Raw genomic sequence first — 25,502 nt, 5'->3', positions numbered from 1 at the left:
ACTGCGAAACGATTGGTTTTTGAAAGTGCTAAGATGGCGATTTGTGTTCTGCAGTGTTAAAGTGTATAATTCAATTGAAATAAAATGAAGATTTTTAAAGGATGTAGAAAAGGAAAAAAAAACTTTTTTTCAGAAGTGTATCGTCATTGATGCAGCATTTTTTACACCTCCTTATTCAACACATTACATTGTTTCTTCATTTCTTCTTGTTTGTGTCCTTTGTGACGTCCCTAAAAACAGTAACTTTCCTGTTTGGAATGATTTTCAATTTTGCATGACTGACTTCCAGGCAGGCAGACAGAGTAAAACATGACCTCACTCTGTGCCCATGTGTGTTCGGGACGAGATTCCGTACATTTTGCCAAATTCAGAGCCAAAGTAAAGAACTGCGAAACTGCAGGTTCGTTTTTCGATTCATGTTCTGATTTGTGTTCAAAATATGGCATTAACTTGAAATTAAGTGGTTCCTTGATCGTGGACTGGATGTTTGTAGACAAACATACAAAGTGAACTAATTTTTAACCCCGATTTTCACTTTGCATGCACAGGGTAATTATTGGTTCACGAGTCGGTAAGTGACCACTATATTCGTTATTGGTGTGTGTCTGTCTGTCTGTCCTGAGCATAGCTCCATGGGTTTTGATCCGATCCTGATAAAATTTTGGTGGGAGGTTTATATCATGATCTAGTTATGTTTTCCTGAGAATGGGCGTGGTGCGCCCATTATGGGCAGAGCTACACCCAAAAAACGTGTTTTTAGGGGGTAGCCGATTTCAATTTACATCTTCTCCAAGGGGTTTGTCAAATCTGGCAGGGGTTTCGGTGTTTGGTTAGCCCAATTGCACCTGCATAGCACCACGGAGCTCGATTTTTAATTTTCGTCACAAGGTCACGAACTGAGAAAATTGCGAATTTTGACATAAAAATCATACGACCGCCCAAACTTTGAGAGCTAGGATGACAATTTTTTTATACATAATCTTGAGGTCATTCCCCACCTAAAGTCTTGAAACCATTTTGCTCTATCTCGAACACCTTGCCCGTGGCGCCCCCTTCAAGTTTGTTTTTACGCTGATTTCATCAAAGTATGGATAATCCGAGGAGTGCGAAATGCCATATAGCCTATATGACATTACATTGTTCCTGGAATGTTCCAGAGGAAGTTTTGCACCAAAGATCATAATCCTTGACCTTTGACCTTTAAAGTTCACAAAGGTCAAATTTCAAGGTTGTGGGAATCGAACCGGGTTTTCGACCTTCTTCGACGAGCTAACTCCAATAAGCTATAGCACGTATCCTGTTTCCTTATTTTAATGTCCACAACATTGTTTTGTGACCTTTAAAGGTTATGCAAAGGTCAAATTTTGAAAGTTGTTGAACGAAACTGGGTTTTCGACATTTTGCAGCTAATAACCTGTCACTCGTACCACATCATGTTGATCATTTTTATAACTTGGTCAAACATTATCACATTGTCTCATCCTTGACTTCTGAAATAATCTACATCGTCAAATACCGCTCGTGAACCATTGCTGTCTCCAGACTTGTACCATGTACAGTTCATTATATACAAATTGTTTTATTTTTACATCTCTCATTGTGTACTTTTCTATCTTTAGTTATCTCATTTATCTTCTTACGAAGTTTATCTTGTTATGCAAGAACCTGAAAGTCCCTGTTGTGTGCTTCTTGTTTACCCTGTGTACCCCACCCAATCCCTCTCCCTTCCACAGATCTCCTAATGTCTCTGTTCCCCACTGTTTTTTTTTCCTTCCCTCTCCCGCCCCTCTTGTCTCCTGCTCCCCTTGTTGTGTTTTTTTTCTGTGTGTTAGCTCTTATACAAGCCTCGACAGTGTATCCAAAAAAAAAAGTGTCAGCTCTGATTATTTACAAATGTATGTATATTGTATATACAGTACATACATACATACATGCATGCACAGAAATATTACATAATCTTATAAATAATTTCCAAGTAGCTGGGTACTTTTTCCCAGGCAGCGTTGGGTACCCCAGCGAGTAACATTGTATTTATAAGAATGTGGGGGTTTCAGGACGTGTTGGACATTGAAAAGTTAAATAATTATTTGCCTCATGGTGGTTACCTTTCTTTGCCTGCTGGCTGGCGGGAGCACTGTCTGGGCCCACATCCCAATATACACTTTATAACAGCCTTTAGTGGCCTCAAAATGGCATTCAAAAGCCAACCCACGGGAGCTTAAAAAAACCTTTCTCAGATTCTGAAGTACCTACCCCCAAAGTTTGAGGCCTCCAGGTGCTACGGTTCAGTCATTAAAAAATAACATACAAACAAATAAATGCATGAACACTTGAAATAATTGAATAGATTTAAATGTTTTCAATGCACAACATGTGCCGGAACCACTACGTGGTTTTTTTTTTCACCGTGCAGCATTGTGTACCCCACCCAAGCTGGGTCACCCAATAAAGTTCGGGTTATTTAGATGTTCGTAAACGATCAAGAAGACTGATGTTTAAAGCTGTAGCAAAAATTAAATTGAGTGTGCACCGTGGCAATGATGGGCCAAATGGCCCAATTTCCTTGTTTGAGGTCAGTTTCTTGATTTTCAGACGTACAAACATACATACAGGGAATTGTCTTGCAGGGGGGGGGAGGGTGCGGTGGGTTGTGCATTTGATCTGACCCTGGGTATCCCCAATATGGATGCAAAATTAGGTGTGGATTGGCCTTGCCATACAGTTGGAAATCACAAGTGGGCTTCTCATCCTCATGAGGATGGGGGGGGGGTGGGGAATTTTTGTGATGCCAATGACCTGACCTTGGGCACCCTCAGCATGTTTGCAAAATCTGGTGGAGATTGCCCCAGCCATTTTTAAAAATGATTTTCAGATGTGCACACAATACATACACAGAATCCTCTTGTCGGGGCAGGGTTTGTGCCCATGACCTGAACTTGGGTCCCCCCAGCATGTTTGCAAAATCTGGTGAAGATTAGCCCAGCCATTTTTTTCTATGATATTCAGGCAAGCACACACATACAGAGAGAACTTCCTTGTGGTGGTGGTGGTGGTGGGGAGGGAGGTAGGGGGTTTCTTAAAACCTTGCCCAGATTCTGAAGTGCCATCACCCAAAATTTGGGGCATCTTGGTGCTACAGTTCGGCCGTGAAAGAATAACGGAGAAACGCACAAACACTTGAAAATATATCCAAGATGTATGCTTACAGAAATCTTAGTTAATGGAGGAGTTAAATGACAAAAGACCAGGTTTACATTATAGAAGAGGAACAAGGAGACAAAACATCACACATGAGTGTGTGAGTGGAGGAAAAGAAAGGCAGAGGAGGAAGAGGGATGGCGGTGGACATGAAGGAATAGAGTAGATAAGGTGTGGGTACGGGAGTAAGAATGAGGTTACAATAGGTAGCACTCTTTAAGGACCGGAAGGAAAGGCACATGACACCAGACACAGGACGTTGGTTCCAGATATGAGAGAATATAGGGATGAAGGAATGAAGGTGAGTGTTCAGCCTATAATTTGCCAAGACATACTGTGCTATTCAAACGGTATTCGAGCTTACTCTGATTGACTGTTCTAATGTGTTATCTAACGGGTTCAGTGGATACAGTGTTGGTGTTGATACTGGACTATCACCCAGAAGGTGTGGGTTCAAATCAGGTCTTAAGGAGGTCGTTTGTTTCGGAAGTCTAAGTTTGAGGAAGTCTAGCTGGTCTAAGGAGAACAGCCACGTCAGATACAAACTGGCTCATTAATAACCTTCAGGAGGAGATATAATCTGCATTCCCTGCCTGATCTGATATAAGCATGATGCCAGGCCACGCACTGTGGATGACTCATTTCCTTCCCTTGTTGCAGGTCATTTTGAATGACCATGTTTGCCCCTTCTGTATTTTCCTGTATAAAAGTTGTTTTGCAAATACTGTTGATTTTTCACTTCTTCCCCAAGGGTAAAAACAATGCAGTTGCCATGATTGCGGATATACATTATTTGAAAACTTTTTGGCTAGCATGGCCACTGACGTTAAAAAATATAAATAATGGGACACTTCATCATATCCAGTGTCTTGTTCACAGCAGTAGTTCTAAGCCTTGGCGTTGGGTTAATGGTGAAGCTAGCTGGATTAAGATCTTAGGGTCTTGAGTTTGAGCCCCTGTTGTGCTGTTAAATTACACCAAGTGGGTTGACTCAGCCTGTCATCCTTCCGAGGTTGGCAAAATGAGTACCAGCATACTGGTAAGGGGCACTGCATTAGCGGCACAGCCACGCTTCCAGAAAAAGATGCCACCAGCAGCCACAGGCTGCATAAGAAACAACAACATCACTAGTTCCTGCTTAAGACCCGGTCACACCTTGATGTTTTAGCCAACGTATGCCGATTTTTGAATTTTTTTTTCTAAAACGCTGGCACACGTTGAATACGTTATGGGGAAGTTTTGATAACATTGAGAGCACGCTGAAAAACGTCGTTGTACGTTGGCTTTAAACGTTGTACTTTTTGGTTGTCCTCAAATTTTTTCATGCTTGAAATTTCACGACGTATGCCGGCGTATGACTCACACGTTCCGCTACGCTGGCCACAAGTTGTATGCACGGTCTGCGATCGTTGACACACGGTCAACACCTGCGACTTGTAAGTTAATCATAAGTTGAGACACGCCGAGGTAATGTTTAGCGTACCCGAAACTTATTTCTAACCTATGATTAACGTGTTGTTGGCACGTTACGCGATCGTTGCCCCACATCGACAGACGTTACTTTTAAGTTACTCATAGGCTGAAAGACGTCGGTATAATGGATCGTCCTTGCGTCAGCGTCCACGGCCACGGCCAGGACACTTATTTGCAGCATTCTTCAAACTTTTCTTCGGCATGACGAGGATGTTCACACTTCGATGTCGAGCTTGGCTATGATTCCAATTGTCCATCGGCAGCATCTATTTAAAATAGTCGAGTTTGAGCGATTTAACACGTTCAGAAGAAACGCTTCAAATTTCCAAACCCCAGCGTCAAAAAACAAAGGCGAGTGACAGCAATTTAAATCGTTCATTGTAAACAATGAAAATAGCTGAGTGGTACCGTTTAAAAGTCGTTGAGTGTAAAAAAAATCCAATTGTTGAGTGCAAGCGTCTACTTTCAATATTGGAGATGCAGCCATTTAAATCGTTGAGTGGCAGCCGATGAATAGCAAACCCAACGTCACCGGCAAAGATAAACTGCCGCACGATATGGATAAGTTAGGCTATCGTTGGGCATAGTTTGTGAACGCCAGCTTCACGATAATTATTCGTTGGTATATCGTATCTATAAGTAATCAAAGCGCTCTATGCACATTATTAGTTCATTGTGCATTTGTCCAACCCGTTATGAATAGACCTAAATCGTAAAAACAAGCTATAGCTCATTGTTGAAAAAGCCCCATAAAAAATTAGCCGCGAAGAACTTCGAACAATGGTGAAAAGATGTCTCCTACCCGTGGACACGCGGACGCAAGGACGATCCATCATAACCCACACCCTCCCCCTCACACTCACCTACTACTGCCAACATGAACAAACTACTACTAATACTGATACTGATACTGATACTGTTACTGCTGACATGGACATCGACTCAAAAAGGATTCAAAAACACTGTTGGGTTCCCCTTTTATGAGCAGCATTTTTATATACCAATTCCCAAAACCGCTGGGAACACGTCTTTATATGGCAGTTGGAAGCTAGAAACACGTTAATTTTTTTTTTTTGTCGACCGGAAGACATCATTGGAATACGTCTACATACGTCGATGTGTGTTGGGACTACGTAAAGAATTGGTTCAAAGCACGTCAAACATAAGTTAGAAATAAGTTTCGCGTAAAAAACACATTACCGCGACGTGTTTCGACTTATGAGTAGCTTATAAGTAGCGTTTGTGGACGTGTGTAAGCATCTACATATCGTGTGTAAAACTTATCCCCATCGCATGCGGAACGTGTGTCATACGCCGAGTACGTCCAAAAATTTTGAACATGTTTAAAATTTCTTGACGTACTCTACTTACTACGACGTATGATAGCGTACTTTAGCGTTCTACTCACGTATACCAAACTTACTCATACCGTATTTGACGTGCCCCAACGTTTTAGACACATTTTTCTTAGGTTGGCATACGCTGGCAAGATCGCCAAGGTGTGACCGCGATGTTGACCCTTCCATTTCTACGGCAGTTATGATTGCAATCGTTGTGCGTCAGCCTTTTAATAGGCTACGTCACGACATCGTCGGCGATGCGTGCAACGCGCTATGCCTAAGTTAGACTATCGTTGGGCATCGGTTGTGTAGGCCGACAACAGGTTCAGCATTCGTTGGTATAAGTTATCTATAACACAACGAAACGTTCTGTGTCCGTTACCAATGCGTTATACATAAGACCAAGTCGCTATGAATACGTTCGAATCTTTAAAAAAAAACATCAAAAGTTCAACGTAAGCCAGTGTTTTACATACATTTTAATGCGTTGCCATCGCTGGCTAAAACGTCAAGGTGTGACCGGGCCTTTACAGTTGTCTGCACCATAAATCGGAAGACAGGCAGTTTGACATCACATTGTCACCTTGTGCCGCTGAGTCATGTAGACTACTGGCGACCCTCCATGGCAGCGCCTGCCAGTAACACCGGTTATTCACTGTCTCCTTGAGGTTATTGATTTGCATCCCCGTTGCTGACTTCACTTTGTCCAGCCATCTTGATCTAGGTCTCCCTCTTTGACAAGTTCCACTGACCATTCCTGTCATCAGCGATTTTTTTTTTTTATTTTTTTTATTTTTTTTTTTTATTTTTTTTTTTTTTAGGAAGTGTTGGGATCTCATAATGTGACCAAAATAGACCAGCTTTTGGCGGAGGATGATGGCATCTTGCGGAATAGGATAATCGAGGGTCTGGAGGATGGAGTTGGTTGATCGTCTTGCAATCGATTGAGGGTATCTGAAGCATCCATTGGCAACACCACCACATATCAAAAGCCTGTATTCCCAACCTGTCTGTTTTTGTCAGGTCAGGTAAGGTATGGGAGCATGCAACGGAGCAGCGTGTTGCTGCATCCACTTTCCGCCAGTACTACAGGGGCCTCCATCTGGCCACCTCCCAGGTAGATGCCTGGCCCATCCCCATCTCCTTGAGATGCCGATCAACCTTCTGCAACCACGAGGAACGTGGTTGGCCCATTAGCCTCCTCCACTCACAACGCTCCTTCGCTGAGAGAATCTGGTGAGTAGGATCAGTGTCAGGAAAACGAGCCACATGTCCATACAGCCGCAGCTAACGCTCACGGATTATACAGGTAACAAATCTCATTTGAGTCTCTCTCAGCAACCGCTCATTGGACACAAAGCCTGACCAGCAATAGCCAAGGGTTCTCCGAAGAGACCTGGTACCAAAGGAATTAAGTCTCCATCTCAGATCGCTGGTCAGAGTCCAAGTCTCACATCCATAGAGCAAGACTGGAAGCACCATGGACCTGAAAGCTTGGACTTTCGTCCCGCTCCACAGGTACTGACAGCAGTGTGACCACTCCTCATTTTCATAAATGCCAAGGTGAGACAATGAAAAAAGCCAAGAATTCACAAGGTTTCGGAAAAGCGATGAGAATAGAAAACCTATACGCCAAGAAAACCTATAGAAAACCAAGACGCCAAGGTGAACAACGAATAGCCAAGATCTTGTGAAAAAGCCAAGGAGTAGTCACACTGACTGACAGTGTCACACCGCATGATCCAGTGAATCCATGACTCCCCAGGCTCGATCCAGACGTCTATTGACCTCTGACTCGTGGCCAGCAGAGACATGAGGAGGAGGAGGAGATTGGGACCATACTTTGTGCAGAGTGTTGGTGCTTCTGAAGCAGTCTCCTTGGCTACTGGGCACAATCCTGGATGGGTCACCACTCCGACACAGTATACCAGCAAGCTGGCACTCATTTTGCTGACCTCGGAAGGATGACAAGCTGAGTTAACCCCACCTGGTATTAATTCAACAGCTGAATGATATTTGAACTCAGGACCCTCGGATCCAAAGCCCACCACCCTAACCATCAAGCCAACACCAAGCATGGAGACATGAATATCACTGCCAAGGGAAGTCAATCTCTCCATGACCTCAACATCCTCACCACAAACAGGTACAGACAAGGTAGCAGCATCCAAGATGTCATTGAAAGCCTGAATCTTAGTTTTGTCCCAGGAAACACGTAATCCCAGTGGCTCCGACTCCTCATTCAGCACCTCACGGGCCCCCAAAAGGAAATCCAGAGTCTCCGCAAAGATGACTGCATCATCTGCGAAATCAAGGTCAGAGATCTTGACTTTCCCAAACGATGCACCGCAGCTTGATCTCTCCGACATCTTCCCCAGAATCCAGTCCATACAAGTGCTGAAAAGTGTCGGGTCAGTGCACACCACTGACGAACTCCAGTACCAACTGGAATTAAGTCAGAGATGGTACAACCACATCTCACAGCACTCTCAGTACCAGAGTATAGTTCAGACATAAGGTTGATTAGTTTTGGTGGCACCCCACGAAGACCAAGAATCCTCCAGAGGGCATCTCAAGTCACTGAAACAAATGCTTTGCAGAGATCAACATAGGCTGCAAGCAGCCTCTGGCCAAACTCTCATCTGCATTCGGTGAGGACCTGAAGGGCAAGGATACGGTCAATTGTTGATGTCTTTGGTGTAAAGCCTGACTGCCCTGGGTGCCGGTGCTCAAGCAGATGGTGGTGAAGCCAATCAAGAATTATCTGAGCAAATACCTTGCCCGGCACTGAAAGCAGCGTCACCCCTCGGTGGTTGTTGCAGTCCTGGCGATCACCTTCCCTTTCCAGAGTGGGACAACAAGGTCCCTCTTCCAGTCAGTTGGGATTAAGCCTGTGTTCCAGGCAGAGCACAGATCTGCTTGCAACAACATGAGTACAGCATTTCCACCAGCCTTGAGAAGTTTAGCTTGGATGCCACAGATCCCAGGAGCATGACCCCATTTCAACTGGTTCACCGCAGACTGTTTCCACAAACAAAGGTGGATCACACTTGATTGGAGGGTCAGCAATAGGGATAGGAACACCCCTGACATGCAACTCAACAGCTGGTGGATCAGCCTGGTACAGCCGCTCAAAATAACCGGCCCAGTGGGCCTTCACTTCAGACTCCTCTGTCAAGAGCCGACCACCCTCCGCTCTAATTGCAGTACACCGAGGGATGGGCTTGGAGGAACGCAATGCACGTATTGCCCTGTAAGCAAGACGAGAATCACTTGACCACATGTGATGCTCTAACCCTCACAGATTCCTCGCACATAGGCCTCCTTGTCCACTCTCAGCGCACGTACAGTTTTACGCCTCATCTCCCTGAACAGCTCAGCTCTGCCATTTAGCCTGGGCCTGTGACTCTGGTCAATGGCATCCAGTGTCCCTTGAGAGACACAATTATTCTTCGCCCCAAGGTGAGTTCCAAGACATCAACCGGCAACATCAAGGACGCTCGTCTTGAAGACACTCCACAACTCTTCAGGATTCCCCAAAGCACCAATATTCCCCAAATCCCCACTCAGCCTGTTCGCAAGCTCCTCAGCTACCCTCTCATCCTTGAGCTTGCCAACATCCAGCCAAGGCTGGGATGGTACCATTTCCCAGATTTAAGCTGAAACCTCAGAGTTGCAACCAGAAGCCTGTCATCAGTATTGAGGAACTGAGCACTCCGGTAGATCCTGCAGTTCTGGATCATCCTCCAGTGACCATCAACGAGCACATGGTCAATCTCCTTTGCCACACCGCCAGTATTGGTATACCAAGTCCAGCGATGAGCCTGTGGGTGCTGAAACCATGAACCAGTCACCCTAAGTCCATGACATCTTGCAAAGTCAAGGAACTTAGTGCTATTCTGGTTCACAGTTCCAGACCCATGGGGACCAACACACGTCATAACCATCCCTATCAGTTCCAGTCGATGCATTGAAATCCCCCAAGACTAGAAGAGTATCTCGCCTGGGGCATTGATCAACCACAGACTCAAGCATGGCATTTAATGCTTCCTTCACGGTGAGATCACTCACCTCAGTCAGAGCATATACAGAGACCAGAGAAATGACACCCAAGGAGTGACGAATCCTTAGTCTCATAATACGATCGTTGACCGGTGTTGCATCAATTATCATTGGAGTCAGCTTGTTGGACACAGCCACAACAACTCCTTGGGCATGGTAACCATCAGAGTGACCAGACCAATAGTAGGTGTCACCACCTGCCATGATCTCACCACTATCCGGTCTCCAAACCTCAGAGAGTGCTGCAATACCAATGTTCAAACGATTGAGCTCATATGATAGCAGACAGGTGATCATCCTCTCTTGGGGATAGGACATTCCAGGCACCCACCTAAAGGGACCGCCTCAGGTTAAACAAAGGATACCACCGTCTGGTGGACGACATGTCAGCACCACCCTAAAACACACTTCCGCAATGTTAACCGGGGAAGGTTACCCTGTGGTTTTCCTCCAATCATCAAAGAGTGGGGGTCCCGAAGGCTTTGCCCCAATTCCATCATCCGGTGAGCTGCTCTGTGAAGGGCAGCTGCACAGGAGGTACTCCCACAGAGTGGGTTTTCAATTTTATTTGTGTTTTTCGGAGTGAAGGGTTTTACGATGGCCTGAGTGCAAATCCTGTCACGAACCTCCGAAATAAAAAAAAGTAACCCAACTGCAGGAGGATATCCGCAGACAGAGTTGGCCACCGGATATGGATGAACGTTGGCTCACAAGGAGCTCTTCCACCCTTTGTTTCTGTTTTTGTGATGGTCTGTTTCAGCAGCATAGTTCATGACAGGAAAGATGAATACACAAATAAGAGAGATCTTGGTTCCAACAGACATATCTCTGTCATTCCATGGCTGTCATTCATTAAACTTCACCACATTCCATGTCATTGCATGCAAGGTAGCCATTGTTGTTCTTTCAAGTGCTAACCTTCTGTCGATCTCTGCAGAGCAGTCTCTGGCCGCAATGATGTTCAACACGTGAAAAATGAATTATTTTACTGCCCTCTCCATCAACCTGGAAGTGTTGTACATTTCCTTTGGCCATGACGTTTGTTTACTGGATGTTGAGGAATTGTCCTGCCTTTTCACTTCTTGTTTCACTGCCATCAGTAATTCTGCCATTTCTGTTTCAGTCTTGGCCAGCAGAATGGAATCATCCGCAAACCGCAAATTATTCAGAGTAGAAGCACCCTCTCCCTACGGGAGCCGTCAAGGGGGTCATGTTGATGCCTATTTTACTCCAATGGGTCCCAAAAAATGGTTGCAATCGGTTCAGACGTTTTTGCGGTACCTGGGAACAGACGGACAGACGGTGAATTATAGTAAGACAAGCCGGTAGGCGGTGATGGGTCGCCGAGCATGGAAACTGTAAGATATAGAGCAAAATGGATGTCATATAGCGGATAGGGAATTACCTTAAGATTATGCATACCAAATCTCATCCAGTTCCATCTTCTGATAACTACTCGGTATCCATTTGAATGAAAAGTACCGAAAATGCGGTTTGAAATCGGAAATCCCCAAAGTTCGAGGGGGTGCTGTGGGTGAACAAAGATCTAAATCGAAAATCCAGCTCGATTGTTTGTGCACAATGTATTCCAGACAATTAGTGTGAATTTTAATGACCATCCGACCATCACACTAGGAGGAGTAGCATTTGGCGTGAAGGCACCTCCAGCTCTCGCATATTATCGATTTTTGCACTAATTGACCTTTGACCCCTGACCTAAGCGAAATCGGTCAATATGTCCTGAGGCAAAGTTGTAGTACTCATTGAGTACCATGAACCTGCAAAGTTTCATTCGTATCGATGCATTCACCTGGTCGCTCGGGGGGCCTTCAATTTTCGCCAATTTTTGTGCATACCCTAATTGTAGGGGGCGCTGCGGGTAAAGTATTCCATATATCACAAACACCAGAGTATATTTGATAGAGCATCACCTGTAGATCATTTGTTCCAAATTTCATAACCCGACGTGGGATAATGGCTTTCCGAATTGATTTTGCGTGAACGCTACTGATTTTGAAGGTTTTTCGGTTGTTGCTGGGGAACCAAAGCGTCCCTAGCAACCATCACAATTTCCAAAGCACGGGGTCACAAGATGTACCTACCACCCGAGTTTGGTCAAAATCCACCCACGTTTACTACCAATTATGCTGATGACAAACGAACAAACATCCAAACAAACAGACAGAATTACTGACAATAAGGGTCACCTATTTCGGCGACACAATACAAACCACTAGCCCTGATCCCCTCCTGTTTGTCGATGAGTGCTGATGTGATTGAACTATAAAGTTCTATGATTGAACAGCAAGGCAATAAAATGCAGCCCTGCCTGACTCCCTTTCCAATTCAGTCAGTCAGTTTCCTTGTGCTCAGTTCTGAGTAGCTTCAGAAGCTTCCTGATTTTGTCGACATTTTGCAACAGGTAAACTAGATGCATGGGAGCACCCATCTCTGTGAGCATCTTCCAGAGTGAATCATGATCAACATTGTCCAAAGCCTTCCTGTAGTCAATGAAGCAAAGGTACATGTCTTTTTGGCATTCTCTACATAGTTCCATGAGCCATATGATGTTCGCAATGTGATCCCTTTTGCCTCGGTGCTTCTGGAATGCAGCTTGTTCCTCAGAAAGTTGTTCCTTTATAAATTGTTGAAGTCTTCTTTGAATTATTTTTCGCAGCACTTTACTGGAATGTGAAATCAGTGCTATGGTTCTATTCTTTTCACAGCATATAGCATCCCGCTTCTTGGGCTGCAGATAAGACAGACCTTATCCAGTCAATTGGCCACACTCTTCTTTCCCAGATTTGTTGACAAGTGTTGGTCAACATGTCAATGCCTTCCTTCCAAAGTGATTTCCACAGCTCGATAGGGATTTCCTCACTTCAACTTTTCAACTTTTTATCGAAAAGTTGTGGATGGATTAATGCAAAACTTGGTGGATGAGTTGGGGATGTGACAAGAAATAGCTGCTTTGATTTTGGTTCAGGTCCAGATGCAGATCCAGCCTATCGGTGGAATACAAAATGTGAACTGTTGAGGCTGGCGGAGGTATGCACTCTACCAAATGCCTTTCTAGTTGCTGTTGTTTTCTAGCTCTCTCAGATGGAATTATAGCGCGCTTCCTTGTCTTTTCTTGCTTGCTTCTGGAAGTCTGCGGTATTATTAAAGTTTAAAAATCATGCAGTTGCCATGATTGCGGATATACGTTGTTTCAAAAAAAAATTGTCTAGCATGGCCACTGACATAAAAAAAAACAACAATTGGTGGTGCACTTCATCATATGTAGTGTCTTGTTTATAGCAGTAGTTCTTGCATCCTGTTGTCTGCACAATAAATCCATAAACGAACAGTTTGATTATCTGACAGCAAAATTTTGCATATTTGTTTTCACTCTGTCTTTAAAATGCTTTTTAACATTTGTGCTTTTAAAAACATTTTTAACATATGTATGATTTATTATATTTTGCTTAATTAATGTCTGGAAAGACCTGAAGTTGGTGAAATAGAATGCAAAGTCGCTTGCCAGCAAAAAACAAACAAGCAGTCATAGACTGGTACTTACGAAATCGTCAACTTGACCTCTGACTTTGTCTAATAAAAGCTGTCTCTAGAGAAGGTAGCGACGCAAACCAGAAGTTTCTACGATGATTCTGTACCAAACCATCAAAAATAGAATGTTTGACCTCACTGTGACCTTGACCTTTGACCGATTTTGACCAAAATCTAATCGGCGCTAACCACCACCCTCCTGAATCACGTGGTGTATTTTGACATTGGTAGCTTCTTCCGTTCTGGAGTTATCATTTTTTGGATGTTTGACCTCACTGTGACCTTAACCTTTGACCGATTTTGACCAAAATCTAATCAGCACTAGCCATCACCCTCCTGAATCACGTGGTGTAATTTGACATTGTTCTCGAGAGAACTTCTTCCGTTCTCGAGTTATTGTGCCTACAAACAAACAAACAAACAAGCAGTCATAGACTGGTACTTACGAAATCGTCAACTTGATCTCTGACCTTGTCTAATAAAAGCTGTCTCTAGAGAAGGTAGCGACACAAACCAGAAGTTTCTACGATGATTCTGTATCAAACCATCAAAAATCGAATATTTTGGATGTTTGACCTCACTGTGACCTTGACCTTTGACCGATTTTGACCAAAATCTAATCAGCGCTAGCCACCACCCTCCTGAATCACATGGTGTAATTTGACATTGGAAGCTTCTTCCGTTCTCGAGTTATCATTTTTTGGATGTTTGACCTCACTGTGACCTGGACCTTTGACCGATTTTGACCAAAATCTAATCAGCACTAGCCATCAGCCTCCTGAATCACGAGGTGTAATTTGACATTGGTAGCTTCTTCCGTTCTCGAGTTATCGTGCCTACAAACAGATGACGGAAGTCATCAATATGCTTACAAAATCTTTAGATTTCGTAAGTAACAAGCAGTCATAGACTGGTACTTACGAAATCGTCAACTTGACCTCTGACCTTGTCTAATAAAAGCTGTCTCTAGAGAAGGTAGCGACGCAAACCAGAAGTTTCTACGATGATTCTGTACCAAACCATCAAAAATCGTAACGTCGACCAAAGCAAAAATCTCCATTTCTCCACGCAGTTATTTAATATTATTTAACAAAGTCACAAAACCGTAATATTCGGCCATCCACCAACAATATTTACATAATCCGACGGCTTAGCGAGTCAGGCATGCGACGATAACCTTTATTGGGATAAAAATGACTTTTAAACACCATCTTTATCGAAAACACCATCAGCGCGCACACGGAAAACCTTTACGTGATCAACGACGCCTCTGCTCGAGCACACTGCACCACGTGACGAGCTGTGACGCGCCGAGTGAAATATTTTTATACAATCTTAAAACGTCTCAAACATCCGATTTTTACCAGAATTTCGACAACCGAGTTTTAAGCATCCTAAGCGATCGCAAAAACCTAAGACAAAATTAAAATCGAAGTAAAAACGAACTCATAACGTCGACCGAAGCAAAAATACTCCATTTCTCCACATGAATTTACGGAATCATGTTTGACCTCACTGTGACCTTGACCTTTGACCGATTTTGACCAAAATCTAATCAGCGCTAGCCATCACCCTCCTGAATCAAGTGGTGTAATTTGACATTGGTAGCTTCTTCCGTTCTCGAGTTATCGCGCCTACAAACACACACACACAAACAAACGCACAAACAAATACACAAACAAACAAACAAACAAACAGAGGACGGAAGTCATCAATATACTTACGAAATCTTTAGATTTCGTACGTAACAAGTGTTTTTGTGTTGGACTAGAAACATGGCACAGATGAGCTTGACAAAATTTATTTTGCATCTCCTTTCCTTGCATAAGTATTTTGATAGGATGCAATTCCTGACCTGGTTATATCATTTTGCATTGGTGCTTAATAGGCACAGTGTTGTTGGCTTGGGCAATTTTTGAAATTTGAGAATAAATTCCGATTCTGAACTGCTGTCTCAATTCCAAAAGGAATCTATTCCGATTATTCACCAAAGTCTAATCAATTTGTCCTTGTCAGACACCCAACCTGTTGAACTAGAATAGTATGAATCCACTGATAAATTTTTGAGATATCCTGCACAAAGACAAGCAGGGGTGAAAAACATAACCTCCATCCATCTTCGGTGGCAAAGGGAATTGAGAGAAATAACTTGAGCTTAAAATTTATGTTCATGAGGAAATAAAATCAGTGGCATGATTGAGATTTTAGATGATATAAATTGATATATGATATAAATTTACATAATACAAGTCTGGAGACGGAAATGGTTCATGAGCGGTATTTGACGATGCAGATTGTTTCAGAAGTCAAGGATGAGACAATGTGATAATTTTTGACCAAGTTATAAAAATGATCAACATGATGTGGTACGAGTGACAGGTTATTTGCTGCAAAATGTCGAAAACCTGGTTTCGTTCAACAACTTAAAAAATTTGACCTTTGCATAACCTTTAAATGTCACAAAACAATGTTGTAGACATTAAAATAAGGAAACAGGATACGTGCTATAGCTTATTGGAGTTAGTTCATCGAAGAAGGTCGAAAACCCGGTTCGATTCCCACAACTTTGAAAATTTGACCTTTGTGAACTTTAAAGGTCAAAGGTCAAGGATTATGACCTTTGGTGCAAAACTTCCTCTTGAACATTCCAGGAACAATATAACGTCATATAAGCTATATGGCATTTCGCACTCCTCGGATTATCCATACTTTGATGAAATCAGCGTAAAAACAAATTTGAAGGGGGTGCCACGGGCAAGGTGTTCGAGATAGAGCAAAATGGTTTCAAGACTTGAGGTGGGGAATGACCTCAAGATTATGCATAAAAAATATTGTCATCCTAGCTCTCAAAGTTTGGGCAGTCGTATGATTTTTATGTTAAAATTCACAATTTTCGAAGTTCGTGACCTTGTGACCTTGACCTTGGGACGAAAATGAAAAATCGAGCTCCGTGGGGCTATGCAGATGACATTGTGATAACCAAATACCAAAACCCCTGCCAGATTCGACAAACCCCCTTGGAGAAGCTGGATTTTTATGTCAACATTCGCAATTTTCTAAGTTCGTGACCTCGTGACCTTGACCTTGGGACGAAAATGAAAAATCGAGCTCCGTCGGGCTATGCAGGTGCCATTGGGCGAACCAAACACCGAAACCCCTGCCAGATTCGACAAACCCCTCGGAGAAGATGCAAATTGAAATCGGCTACTCCCTAAAAACACGTTTTTTGGGCGTGGCTCCGCCCATAAGGGGCGCACCATGCCCATTTTCAGGAAAACACAACTAGATGATGATATAAACCTCCCACCAAAATTTTATCAGGATCGGATCAAAACCCACGGAGCTATGCTCGGGATAGACAGACAAGCCGGTAGGCGGACATGGGTCGTCGATCAAGTCGAATTTAGTCATTTTTCAGCCATTACTAGCCAACAAAAGCGTCCATAGCAACGGTTCTTTCTCACACATAACTAGGACATACCATGAACCTACCATACCAGTTTCATGTATATCTGACTCATCGTCTCTGAGATATAACGAACTTCGTTTTTTTATTATTTTCGACCAGAGTTCATTCAAACTCTATCTTCTCTGACAGTTTTCATAGGATCCGGCTGGAAATTTTTGACAATATGGCTGAATATACTGCCCACAGTAGCTCGTGGGCCGATTTTCGATTTTCAAAAAATTAAATTTTTTAATATTTTTCAAATATTTCAAAGTCCCGTTGCTCGGCAATGGATGGGTCCATAGCAACAGTTCTCGTTTGCACACAACTAGGTCATGGTATGAACCTACCAACCAAGTTTCATCGAAATCGCCATTGTATTAACGGAGCACTGGACCGAACAGACATACTGTTATGGAAATGGCCCTTAATGGGACTACTAAATATAGGATTAGGTCAGATCCCCCATTAAATGCCTGTTTAGATAGGTTGTGTGGTGTAAGGGATGATATGTGTGTTGGGAGGTGTAGAAGGCTGTGTTTTTATGTTCATACGGTGGTGAAATGAGAGAAACAAGAGATGATTCTTCTTCCTCTCCTGTACAAACGGGAGGGGAGTGGTCTAGATCGAGAGGTGTGGCCTGGAGAGGCAGTGACGCGAAGGGGCGGAGCCTTTAGTCAGAGAGTCGCCGAGAGAAGTGAGAGAAAGCAGAAACAAATGATGAGTATGTGGAAATAGTGGCGCTCGAAGTGTGCTCGTGTTTGGAAGCGAGCGGAAAAAGGGACCTCGTGGACAGGTTCAGTTTTGGCGGTTTGAAAACTGCAGGCAGTCGACGAGGAGTGCTCATGTCTCGAAGCGAGCCAATGAAGGAGCTCTGACTTTGGGGAACAGCAGTCGCGCGAGAAAAGAAAAGGGAACTAAAGGAGTGCTGTGTATGAGGAACGGCTGGATTCTCCAGGCGTGCTCGGAGTCGCTTCGAGGCGAGCGAACGAAGGAGGCACTGTGTTGGATCTGCCGGGAGAGACGCTGAACCGACCTGCACGTTGGTGATTCGACCGAGAGAGGAACTGAGAGGACGAAGCGGGAGTCGGGCTTTGGGGCGGAAAGCGCTGAGGAGATGCCGGGCCTTCGGACGGTCCCTGCTGACACCAACGGTGTGTCACGTTGCCAATCTGCGTGTGAAACTCGGACCTTGACTGGGGCCTTGTCTGGAGAACAGGCCAGGCCGGGATTCGTGTGCTGAACCTTGGAGAGAGATCGGCGATCTCGCATCGTCGACGCTGTGCGGAGCCAGAACGCGCTGAGGAGAAAGCACGCACGCGGTGACTAAAGAGGCAACGGGAGTGCAGTACCGCCATTTCTTGCTGCGCAGCACGTTCGAGCGGGAGTTTGAACCCGTGGACACCACCGCTTGTTACGAGCGATATTCGTGCTTTTGGACATGGTCCTCTCGTCCATGAGCCATCACCAAGTACTCTGTCTTGTCCTGCATGCATGCTGTTTGTTTGAACATGTATCAGGCATATTTCGTAGAATCCCCTCGAAACCTTTAGACCGTCGTTCCCTCGGTAAGAACGGGTAGATAGTTAGTATAACCATTGTCGTGTTTCTTGCTTGTGTTGTGATCCCTGATGTTCCCCAATAAATCTGGTTGATTCTTATGCAGTTGCCGCTATGGATTAATGCGTGTCGCGTCGAGGAACGATCCGTTCGATTGGCATATAAGACCAAAAATGGTTACAGGCTGGTAGACTCTGCTCGGTCACTGACAAAGCCAGTCTGTAACTAGGGGTTCTATCTCCCCAACTGGGAAGGTACAGGATTACGTTGGTATCGCGATTGAAGATGCGTGACCCGAGGCCTGTGCTGAGCCGGCCGGCGTTATAGACTCCCGGAGACGGCGGTGGTGGGGCTGGCACCTTGGAACGGGTCAGGTTCCCGCCACCCCGGATCCGCAACAATACATACAGACAGACAGACAGACAGACAAACAAGCCGGTAGGCAGATATGGTTAGTCGGCCGTTGCTAGGCAACGGATGGGTCCATCGCAACAGTTCTCATTTGCACACAACTAAGTCATGGTATGAACCTACCAACCAAGTTTCATCGAAATCGCCATTGTATTAACGGAGCACTGGACCGAACAGACATACATACAGACAAGCCGGTAAGCGGACATGGGTAGTCAATCAAGTCGAATTTAGTCGTTTTTCAGCTCTTACTAGCCAACAAAAGCGTCCATAGCAACGGTTCTTTCTCACACACAACTAGGACATACCATGAACCTACCATACCGGTTTCATGTATATCTGACTCGTAGTCTCTGAGATATAACGAACTTCGTTTTTTTTATTGTTTTCGACCAGGGTTCATTCAAAGTCTATCTTCTCCGATGGTTTTCATTGGATCCGGCTGGAAATTTTTGACAATATGGCTGAATGTACTGCCCACAGTCCCTCGTGGCCTGTTTTTTTATTTTCGAAAAAATGTTTTTTTTATGATTTTTCAAAAATTTCAAAGCCCCGTTGCAAGGCAACGGTGGTGTCCATAGCAACGGTTCTCATTTGCACACAACTCGGTCATGGTATGAACCTACCCACCAAGTTTCATCGAAATCGCCATTGCATTAACGGAGCACTGGACCGAACACAGACAGACAGACAGACAGACAGACAGACAGACAGACAAACATATCGACGGAAATACTGATAATAAGGGTAGACTAGATCGACTACCCAACAAACATATCGAAGGAAATACTGATAATAAGGGTAGACTAGATCGACTACCCAACAGACAGACAGACAGACACACACCAATAACGAATATAGTGGTCACTTACTTTTTCGTGAACCAATAAATGATTTATATTGTTGCGGTTCTGAAAACCGCATCCCACAACACCAATTGCAGCCAACAAACTGGTTCCCAGTCAGTTATTTCATTAATGTACGTTCAGATAGTCCCTTCCTTCTTGTCTAGTGGGTCGAACGGGACAGTGCGTTGTGTAAATCTCATAGCTCGGTCTGATTAAACCTCTGAACTTCATTCCTACTCTGCCTTTTTCTCTATTCCTGAGGTAAATCCAAGCAAGGGGTCCTTGCGAGGCCAGCAGGCATTCCGCTCAGACATCCATTGGTAAAAACTACAGCCGCACCCTTCGTGTAAGAATGCATCCTCACAGAAGACCAAGGGCAGCAGTGGAAGCCAACAACAAACACCAGCACTGCGCGGAGCGCGTGCCCCACAGCGACGACCCCCCACCCTCTGTTCAGGCGATCAGAGGCATAACCAACACACCAAATGCTAACAACATAAGTACGCACACGGCGCATTCTTCTTCAATCCACTTATATCTATGCTCTTTCCTTCAGTTCATGGCGCAGATTGGGGTTGACACCGTGCACCCCACTGCCTCTGATAACCACGAATACGATGCTCTATGGCGGGCGGACCCGTGCACTGACCACGTGTACAGTGGCGGACCCGCGCGCACTGTTCAGGGCATGCTCGATGTTGGGAGGACCCGCACGCTGACCATGTGTACAATGGCGGACTCGTGCGCAGCTGTGATACTTTAGCATTGTACAGAACGGGGCACGAACAACACACATCGTTGGTCGGGTCTGCACATGGGGTTACAATAACATCTTACTGTTGGTCTTCACTCACCACGATGTCCGGAAATGCCTCCCACGGACAGCAGACATTCCCCTGCATCTCCGCCTCAATGCAGCTGCTATCAGGCAGAGGCATGCTGAGCCACTGGATCACTCAGATGCGTGGCGCACCACGAAGCAGGCACATTGACCAGCACCAACCGCGGGTCACCAGGGCATGGCACGGGATTCGGTTCAAGGCGATTCATATCACGAAGTTCGGTGCAAGGCGATTAATATTATGAGGTTTGGAGCGAGACGTATACTGCAGCTTGGAACCATCTTGCCGGAAGTGGAGTGGAGGCACTTCTGGCCATCACGGCCGGGCCACGTAGTGGCCAGGGCCTAACCAGAGTGCCCAATTTGGGTGACGACACATCGCTTCGGGTCGTCGCCCCCGCCCCGCACCACGAGGTCTTTAAAAAGACGGGTCATGGAGCCGCTAGTCATTCACAGTCATTCCTGCCCATTGTTCCTGTCTTCATTCCTGTCAGCTTGTTCTGTCTGGCTTGGGATCAACAGTCCGCCCATTCCCCTGCCTGGCTCCGCCCTTCTTTACCAATTCGCCTGCTGACTCTGCCTTCTTCACCGCCTTGTCATCTCTATCCACCCATTGACTTCTGACTCCACCCAAGTCCCTCCCTTCACGCCCGACGGTTGCGTCTCATTCTCTGGACCGACGTTAGTTGCATGAAGTGCCACGAAGCAAGAGACGATGCGCCAGCTGTCAGGGAGGTATCGCCTAGCGGAACATCCCCCCAAAAATGTACTGGTGGTGCGGTCGGGCAATCATGCAAGGTATTGAGAGACCGTGAGCCTCATCTCCTCTCCTTCTTCTCTTCATTAACTCCTCTTCATCGGGTTTTGTGTGTGTGTGTGTGTGTGTGTGTGTGTCTGTCTGTCCTGACGCCTGTCCTCGCTTCAGTTAAGAGTGTACAATAATTATATCGGGATAACTCTGCTCTGTGTCTGGTTTTGGAAGTTGCTTGTATTATTGCCGCACCTTTCACATTTCTTCCTATTCCTGCGACAGACAACAATAAACAACATTCACAGTGCCATATACCTTTCCTCGCCTGCCTGTTAATAAATCCTTTGTATAAATGTTCCCAGCTTGTTTTCATCGATTTTCTTTCATTGATCCAACATGATCCGTATCCGAACTTAGCCGGTACATCCTTGGCAGTGTCGCTCGGCTGCATCTGATCCGGTAAGGTGATCCGGTTCGGACAAGGCATACTGAGGGCATGTCCCCTGGTAATTCGGTCACCTGATTAATTATGTAACCCGATTAAGCCATAGACGGGAGGACCCTAGATCACGTGGTTGAGTTATTGGCGTTCACGGTCGGTTAGCGACACGCCGCGTCACGGAATTGTCCGTGTGCGACAGCCTGCAATTCCGGGGAGTCTGGTGGGAACCAGAGATAGCTTCCCCCCGGGGTTGGTCTTCTCACCCCGGCCCGCAACAATATTATATAAATCATGCCAAAGAAGTAAAAGTTACTTCAAGTTAATCCAAACTTCTGGGAAAATTGAAATTTTTTTTTTCAATTACATTTAAAAAACACTTGAGCCCGGTTTACCCGGGCAGTGTATAAGGCAGCAGATGACTGCTCCTCAATTTCTCTTGACTTTTTAGCTCACCAGGTGCGTAGTTCCAGGGAGCTTATGGGATGGCGCGTCGTCCATCAGTCCATCCTCCATCCATCCGTCCATCCATCCGTCCACAAATACTTGCAACTTCTCTGAAACTACACATATGACTTTGATGAAACTTTACCACAACGTGCATCACCATGTATTTACTATAGTTTGTTCATGGCATTAAAAACGAGAACTACGTTGTCGATGGCACACCATCGCATATTCCCACGCACACTGCTTTGTCCCATTTTATCTTGCAAAATGGATTGACTATTCTTTTCTATTTGATGTGCTTTATGATCAAAGACTTACTATGTTTACTAAATCAGAAGTCATTGCAAGCATGTCAACATTTCATGAAACATTAATTTAACACTGTCCAGCAATATAGAACTGTGCATCAATTTAATCATAGGAATGAACTGTGTATAATATTAATTATAATTATTCATCATCAATTAGATAGATACAGTAAAACCTGTGACTGTTTGTCACTCATGGGGGCCACATCGGTAAGTTCTTTATAAAAGAATTTACCATGTACAATGGTAAATACACTTTTAAAAAAAGCTATAAGACAATTTTTTTTTTAATCGACCCCCATGACCCAACCCCTCTGGCCCGGCCCCTAGGGGTCATATCAAAAATCCGAAAGTGTTGTGCACTTCCCCATACATATATCCACTATGTCTCAAAGTTTCAAGTTCCTATTTCAAACGGTGTAGGAGGAGTTACAGGGTAAGACAGACGGACGGACGGCGGAGACAATCGCAATATTCCCGCTTTTCTTCGAAAGCGCGGGAATAAAAAGATCGGGCCCGCAGGGGGTCTACAGGGGTTGGCCCCTAAAGAGGTATTTGTTTTCTTCTCAGAAACTATACACACAATTCCGATGAAACAACACTACAACCTTCATCACCCATGATGTACTAAAGTTTGTTCATGACATTAGAAAAATCGAGCTCTAAGAGGGTGTAAGAGGAGGGGGTTGCCCCCCAAAATATGTATTTGCTTTCTTTTTTGAAACCATAAACACAATTCCAATGAAACTTCACCACAGCCTTCATCACCCGTGATGTACCAAGGTTTGTTCACGGCATTAAAAAAATCCATAGGTATTCACTTTCTTTTCCATTTCATGGGTCATCCATGCTTACCAGTGGTTCCCTGGTTATCTTAGCCTGCCACTACTAGGTGAGTGCCCAGGGGTATTGCCCCTATGTTTTTCATTTGCCATTCATAAATCTGCCGCAATATCTTTGCTGGTAAGATATATGATTGTTTTGAAATTTCACAATACGCTATACAGATATAATAGGCTAATGCTGCCTGTCGGATCCAGGAAGGAGAAGTCCAACACACGTGCACGCAGTTTGTGAGTACATGTCTGCTCATTTAATTAGATGCAGAAAAATGAACTTGTCCTCATCTGTTTCTTGAAGAATGAGGAGGAAAAGCTTTTGAAAACTTGCTGAACCAACGAACATATTTTCGATGGACGAAGTGCAATAAGGCACAGTAGGAATCAACTCTGGAGACTTGGAACCGTTACAGGCGGGTCATTGGCTCTGTAGAATTTTGGGTTTGATTCCCAGTTGATGGAGGGAATCAATTCCAACCGGGTAATCGATTCTTTCGCCCAAGTCTGCAGTGTTGTATTCCAAGGCGCAGCGTTAACCTGTGTCTCGTCTCAGTCATTCGTAAAAACTAGGTAAGTTAATGCAAGCATCATAAACTAATCTCAAATTCTTACCCAAACATTAGGCCTGGCCAGCCGGTTTGTGAAAGACTTGTGAGATATATTTTGGCAGTTAAAGGCTAAGTCGTAGTTTTGTATGGATACATTAATAGTATCTAAATGAAAAACTTTTTTAAAAGTCTTTTAATTATTTTATATTTCTGCTAAATAGTAGGTGTGAAGGAATTATGCTGCACAGCATCTAATTATTAAAGAAAAAACAATTCGAAACAAAAGTATTTTAAAAATCATTGCAGTAAGAAATAGAGTAAACACAAATTTGTGGTGTGTTTTTGTCCTTTATTTCCCAGACCTGAGGATGTCACAACCCAATGCCCACCTGCAAGGCAGTTCCACTGCAAAGCCTGCAACCACTGTTGGTGTCAATCAAGCTGTCCTGGTGGGCGGCTCAACAGGAACGACAGCGAGTGCTCCTTCACTGGCTGCCGAAGCAAAAAAAGGTGGATCATCCTCAGATTCCAGAAAAGAGTTTACGCCAAGTAATCCGGTATCGATGGCCGGCAAAGCAGTAGCAAGTTGCCCACCATCTGTGGCTGGAAAAGCAGGGACCGGCAAAGGCCCGTCTGTGGCTGGGAAAAGTATGGCCGTTGGCCCGACGTCTGTGTCTGGCAAACACACGTCTATGGGCAGCAAAGCTGTGGCCCCTGGCCCAGCGTCTGTCGCTGGCAAATCAACAGCTGGTGGCACGGTGTCTGTGGCCAACAAAGCAGGGGCTGGTGTACCGGCATCTGTGGCCGGTAAAGCAGCGGCTGGTGGTCCTGCATCTGTGTCTGGAAAAGCAGCAGCGGGTAGCCCAGCATCTGTGTCGGGCAAAGCAGCAGCGGCTGGTGGACCGGCATCTGTGGTCGGCAAAGCAGCGGCGCCTGTGGCCAGCAAAGCAGCGGTGCCTGTGGCCATTAAAACAGCAGCCAATGGCCCTGCATCTATGGCTGGCAAAACAACAGCTGCAGGCCCAGCATCGGTGAGCAACAAATCAGTGCCCGGTGGTCCATCGGTGGCCGGCAAAGCAGCGGCCAGTGGTCCTACATCAATGGCTAACAAAGCGACAAAAGGTGGCCCAGCATTGATGGGAAACAAAGCAGAACCAAGTGGTCCAGCATCGATGGCTGGGAAACCTGCAACAAATAGTCTGGCCCCAGCAGTAGGCACAGAACTCGCAGGTAGTGCACCCAACACCTCTTGCCAAGATAAACTTTCTAGTGTGTGGGGAAGATAAAAAGACCATGTACAATCTGCCTTGTTATGATGTGTATTTTATTGTGAAAATTATAAGAGTCGTGGTCACATTTGCTCATTGCAAACGTTTTTATGAAAATTTGTCTTTGTAATAAGTAACAGCTATGATCTTTTTATCCCCATTAACCCTC

At 44.8% G+C, this 25,502-nt stretch overlaps 1 protein-coding gene and 1 long non-coding RNA gene across 7 annotated transcripts in view; one reads left to right on the top strand and one right to left on the bottom strand.

Moving 5' to 3' along the window:
• LOC147013052 (double-stranded RNA-binding protein Staufen homolog 2-like) overlaps positions 1-25,502 on the top strand; it is a 66,367-nt gene that overhangs the window by 2,159 nt on the left and 38,706 nt on the right. For all 6 annotated transcript variants that reach the window (XM_085854525.1, XM_085854528.1, XM_085854527.1 and 3 more), the window contains one exon: positions 24,426-25,295. In XM_085854525.1, the coding sequence (XP_085710651.1) occupies positions 24,434-25,295 (862 nt within the window). In that variant the 5' untranslated portion in view covers positions 24,426-24,433. The remainder of the gene's footprint in view (positions 1-24,425; positions 25,296-25,502) is intronic.
• Positions 1-25,502, bottom strand: part of LOC147013053 (uncharacterized) — a 66,041-nt gene that overhangs the window by 4,781 nt on the left and 35,758 nt on the right. Inside the window, exon 2 of the long non-coding RNA XR_015051170.1 lies at positions 22,377-22,483. This is a non-coding gene — a long non-coding RNA (uncharacterized LOC147013053). The remainder of the gene's footprint in view (positions 1-22,376; positions 22,484-25,502) is intronic.

Source organism: Eptatretus burgeri, chromosome 14 (assembly GCF_056783735.1).
Source record: "Eptatretus burgeri isolate ZD-2024b chromosome 14, Ebu_testis_v1, whole genome shotgun sequence".
NCBI lineage: Eukaryota > Metazoa > Chordata > Myxini > Myxiniformes > Myxinidae > Eptatretus > Eptatretus burgeri.
The sequence above is the reverse complement of the archived record's forward strand: the minus strand, read 5'-3'. Positions and strand labels throughout refer to the sequence as shown.